At 40.2% G+C, this 2,659-nt stretch overlaps 1 protein-coding gene across 1 annotated transcript in view; it reads right to left on the bottom strand.

Moving 5' to 3' along the window:
• Nucleotides 1–2,659, bottom strand: part of HAVCR2 (hepatitis A virus cellular receptor 2) — a 9,183-nt gene that overhangs the window by 2,311 nt on the left and 4,213 nt on the right. Inside the window, exon 4 of the mRNA XM_029941253.1 lies at nt 1,209–1,249. Coding sequence (XP_029797113.1) covers nt 1,209–1,249 — 41 coding nt within the window. The remainder of the gene's footprint in view (nt 1–1,208; nt 1,250–2,659) is intronic.

Raw genomic sequence — 2,659 nt, 5'->3', positions numbered from 1 at the left:
CTCCCCTCCCCCCCAAACAAAAATAGGTTTCAGAGTGGAACCCTGTTTATCCAAGGCCCCCTGGTGTTCCAGGGAGTGCAGAGTGGTCTAAACTTGGCGTCTTGCAGAGAAGCCTCCACCAGTGATTCAAGGGCCAAGCCTTTGCAGTCAGACTGTCCTGGGTTCCAATCCCAACTCTGCCACCATCTTGGAGAGTTCTTAGGGAAATGAAGTAACAAGAACTATAAAATGCTTGGCACAGGGCCTTGTATGCAATAGATGCAATCAATGTGTAAGTAGTGATAGCTATTATGGCTATTTCTCTAGTTAATTTGATTTTTTAACTGAAAGCCAAAGCATTCTTCTGCTTCCAAGATTTTAGTTCATATTCTCCCTTTCAAAACAGTAATAGTAAACACTTTTAAAACAAATAAGTCAAATTAAATTTTCCACCTATTCAATCAGCATTTAGTACAGGAGTGCTATATGCAAGATACTGTGCATTAAACACCATGTACACAGAGGTACCTAGAGTTAGACTTTGGTCACAAAAAGGGGGAGGGATAAATACAGTGCTGATCCTTGGTTGTGAACACACAAGTAGGGGACTTAGTCAAATGAATGCAGACTCCTGGATACATACTCAAAGAATTAAGTCGCTACTGTAAACTTGCTGTCTAGAGGATTCCCTTTTACTGTGAAAAAGTGGAGGACACTAAAGTTGTGGTTCATTAAAATATAGATTTATTTATAGTTAGATATATAAATTGTTGGCTTAAAATACTCTTGACTTGTGTCTTGTCATACATAAATAAATTTACACAATCTTTCTCATTAGGGTTACCATGGAAGCGAGAAGAAATATTCTAGGGAGATGGGGGGGGTCTTTGAACCCTCCACAGTGGTACACAGTTGTGAAATACAGGAAGAGGAAATAGAAGCTAGTGCTTTTTTGTTTCTGTTTTCCAGCACTTACTATGTGCCAGGTACTTCATACTTACCCCTCATTTCATCCTTAGATGGCTAGGACTGCCCTCTTCAACATGCTATGGCCACAGGCTCTGAGGCTAAGGGAGACTGATGCATTTTTCCCCCCAAGGAGAGAGCAAACAAGAAGACTAAAGCCAAACTTACTTTCTTTTCTCTGAATTGAGCATGAGGCTAGCTCACACACACACACACACACACACACACGCACGCACGCACGCACACACCCACATGTCACTTACCGTTTGATTTTTATCATGGAGGGGTTCCAGTGTCTGTGTCTCTGCCACAAAGAGAAAAAAATAGCTTATAGAATAGTAAAAAATGTTTTCTTTTACCTGAGTTTTTAAAAATCTTAAAGATGTCTAGAATCCTATTTGAAATGAATCCTACTCTATACTTTTCCCAATAAATAATTTTGGGACCAACAACATTTTCTAAACACAAATCAATGGATAGATATGGATGGCCATATTCTTTTATCCAGATAATGAACCTGACTAGTGATGTTCTGTGAAATGGAGACCTCTGCCAGGAAAACCTCTGTTGAAAATGTGGTTTGTTGTGTGCACAGGACCCCAAAGAGGGCTGCACAATTCCAGCAACATTGATAACACTCAAGAAGGCATTATATTGTAATTAGACTTTGAAAGATAACAATAGTTAGCTTTCTTTAAAAAAAGTTTAACATTTACTCATTAAGAGGGAGACAGGGTATTTCATGGCCTAAAAATGAGAGTCATAATGACTATAGCTATAATTTAGCATGAGCTGACATAGTGCTAAATTCTTTGAGCAAAGTATCTCATTTAGCATTCAAAACGATTATCCTAAATTTAGTAGAGACTATTAGCCCCATTAAGCAGATAAAGAAGCTGAGAATTAGAAAGTTAGGGGAGTTGGGGCACCTGGGTGGCTCAGTGGGTTGGGCTTCGACTTCGGCTCAGGTCATGATCTCGCGGTCAGGGACTCATCTGGCTCTGTCCTGACAGCTCAGAGCCTGGAGCCTTCTTCAGATTTTGTGTCTCCCTCTCTGCTCCTCCCCCATTCATGCTCTGTCTCCCTCTGTCTCTCAAAAACGAATAAATGTTTAAAAAATTAAAAAGAAAAAAGAGAAAGAGAAAGTTAGAAGACTTGCCCAGGGTCACTCAGACTAGTAAATAATAGAAACGGCCTTCCGATTTATGTCTGCACGGCTTTGAACAGTACACTCTTAACAGTGTTGCTTTCAACAACCTTTACTTTTGCACTGTCACCACCAAGTGGTCACATTGCCCAGGTGCCAGCTCAAATTCTTTCCTCTTTATTCATTCATTTCTTTATCTGCTTATCCATTTGATGAACATGTACTACACGCCTTCTCTGTGCCAGGCCCGAGGTACAGAGCAGCGAACAGCATGGGCACAGCCCTAACCTTACAGACGCTGCATTCTAAAAACCAATAGATGGTTAGCTTTAGGAAAATTAAGGATGCCTACTCATTTTTCCGGCTGAGTCAGAGGCTCTGAAACTTCTTAAATGTCAAGGTCACTTTCTGGAAACCTAAAAATCTAAATCCTTTAATGCAGAACCTCTGGTTTAACAGACCATGATTTTTTAAAATTTCTTTTTTTTAACATTTTATTTTAAGTTTTGAGAGACAGAGAGAGACAGGGCATGAACAGAGGAGGGGCAGAGAGAGAGAGGGAGACAC

This window comes from Suricata suricatta, chromosome 6 (assembly GCF_006229205.1).
Source record: "Suricata suricatta isolate VVHF042 chromosome 6, meerkat_22Aug2017_6uvM2_HiC, whole genome shotgun sequence".
Classification (NCBI taxonomy): Eukaryota; Metazoa; Chordata; class Mammalia; order Carnivora; family Herpestidae; genus Suricata; species Suricata suricatta.
The sequence above is the reverse complement of the archived record's forward strand: the minus strand, read 5'-3'. Positions and strand labels throughout refer to the sequence as shown.